At 41.3% G+C, this 2024-nt stretch overlaps 1 protein-coding gene across 1 annotated transcript in view; it reads left to right on the top strand.

The window, feature by feature from the left end:
- The first annotated feature begins 1415 nt into the window (after positions 1-1415).
- The window catches only part of crispld1a (cysteine-rich secretory protein LCCL domain containing 1a), a 14200-nt gene continuing 13591 nt past the window's right edge, over positions 1416-2024 (top strand). The window contains exon 1 of the mRNA XM_035526418.1: positions 1416-1649. Coding sequence (XP_035382311.1) covers positions 1416-1649 — 234 coding nt within the window. The remainder of the gene's footprint in view (positions 1650-2024) is intronic.

The following is a 2024-nucleotide window of genomic DNA, read 5'->3' on the forward strand; positions in this document are numbered from 1 at the left end:
CAGCCTGTATGTATAACAGTGTGTGTGTGTGTGTGTGTGTGTGTGTGTGTGTGTGTGTGCGTGCTACCTAGGAGCCAAGCCCATGTCTTCGTGGTAGCTAGCTCTTTTTTAAGATACTGGAGCACTTTGCATTGCTGTAATAAATGAGCGACTAATCGTAAATGTCTGGTGGCTTTTATTTGGAAACGCAAACACAGTCGGTAGTCCGCAGTGAAACGTGAGCCCGAATTAGTTCCTCTTCAGTAAGGCCAAGGCGTCTGGCTCCCGGAGCTGAGTCACACTGAAGAGTCTGCTCTATAATGGGTGCCGCCTTTAGCGTTAGAGAGAAGTGCAGAAAGTCATGCAAACGTTAACAAAAACCATCTTCAAAATACACAAATTTGCTCATCATATTCGATAAAGAAAAAATCTGAATCTAAAAATCCTGGAGTGAATTTAGCGATGGCCGCAGCTGCACGTAGCTGTGGCGCAAGAAAATGCGACTATGTTTGCGCATGTTAGAACTATAACCCCAGTACAGGAATCTCTGGAGGACTGCAGGCATGAACATGGAAACTTTTACACCTTTCCTCAGAATAATTTCATTTGGGTTATAAATATATAAATCCCAATAAAAGTTTCGAATCAGTGACAATTCTACTCAGTACAAATATACGAGACCGGTACACTGGACACGGAGCATCCAGCATTCACCAGTTCCACGCCAGTAAAGCTACTGGGTTTAATCCAATGAGCTGGAAAGGGAGGTGTGGCGTCCAGCGATATTTGACACCAGAAGCCAAGTTCAGCAGAAATTCAAACTTAATGTACTCACTGAACTAAAAATCACATCAGAGGGAAACAAATGCCGTTTATTCAGGTCTCCACGAGACTTTGTTTGACGCTCGAGGAAACGATAACCGCGCGAGGCTCCTGGAAGGCTGCACAAGGTGCGCTTCTGACCAAACGGTCCTTCAATCGCTAGGAGACTGTACGTATAACATCTCACGCTGATAAACAGTGACTTTAGCACTCCAGAAACTACAAGTAGGACGGAAAACGTTTACAAACGTACTTTCATTTGCTAAATAATTTAGTTGCAATCTTTTTTTTAATGGCTTTTTACAACATGAATTGGCACTTACAGTTGGAAAAGGTTTTGTTTATTGCACATTGTAGGTTTTTAGTTTACTCTGGTATCATATCTGTAGGTTTTATTTTTTTATTTTTTGTTTGTTTCAATAATTAGTTCTTGGTGTCTTAATAATAATTAGTTCCTGGCACGCTGAAATCGTGCGTTTATCGCGCGCTGTCTACTGTAGCCTTGACGCGTGCTGCCTCGGTGCCCTCTGTTTCCAGACCGCGAGACCCCTACTCAAAGTGCCTCTCGTGCAGGTCAAATGCCACTCGCCGTAAGCCCCCTCACGCGGGCACGGATGACGGCGCTTGCTCTCGCGCTTGCCATCTTTGCGCAGAGCGTGCTGCCCACGGCGCCGTGGCCCTCGTCGGACCTGCATACCGTGCTGGAGAAGCACATGCAGTCAGACGGAACACGAGCAGCACACACAGGCAGGACAGACATCACAGCCAACGACAGGCAAGCCATCCTGGATCTGCACAACCAACTCAGGGCTCAGGTGCACCCGCCTGCTTCCAACATGGAATATATGGTATGATGCACAGTACACATGGCTGCTGAAGTTATGTATAGCATATACACTGTTATAGTTATATATGGGATATACACTGCTATATATAAGATATATACTGTTATAGTTATATATAGGATATACACTGTTATAGTTATTTATAAGATATACACTTCTATAGTTATGTAGAGGACATACACTGTTATATATATATATATATATATATATATAGATATATATATATATATATATATATATATATATATATATATATATATATATATATATATATAAATAAAACATATATGTATATACACACACACACACTGCTATAGTTATATATAAGACATACAATGCTATAGTTATGTGTGTGTATATATATATATATATATATAT

The sequence above is a fragment of the Electrophorus electricus genome, chromosome 5, assembly GCF_013358815.1.
Source record: "Electrophorus electricus isolate fEleEle1 chromosome 5, fEleEle1.pri, whole genome shotgun sequence".
Classification (NCBI taxonomy): Eukaryota; Metazoa; Chordata; class Actinopteri; order Gymnotiformes; family Gymnotidae; genus Electrophorus; species Electrophorus electricus.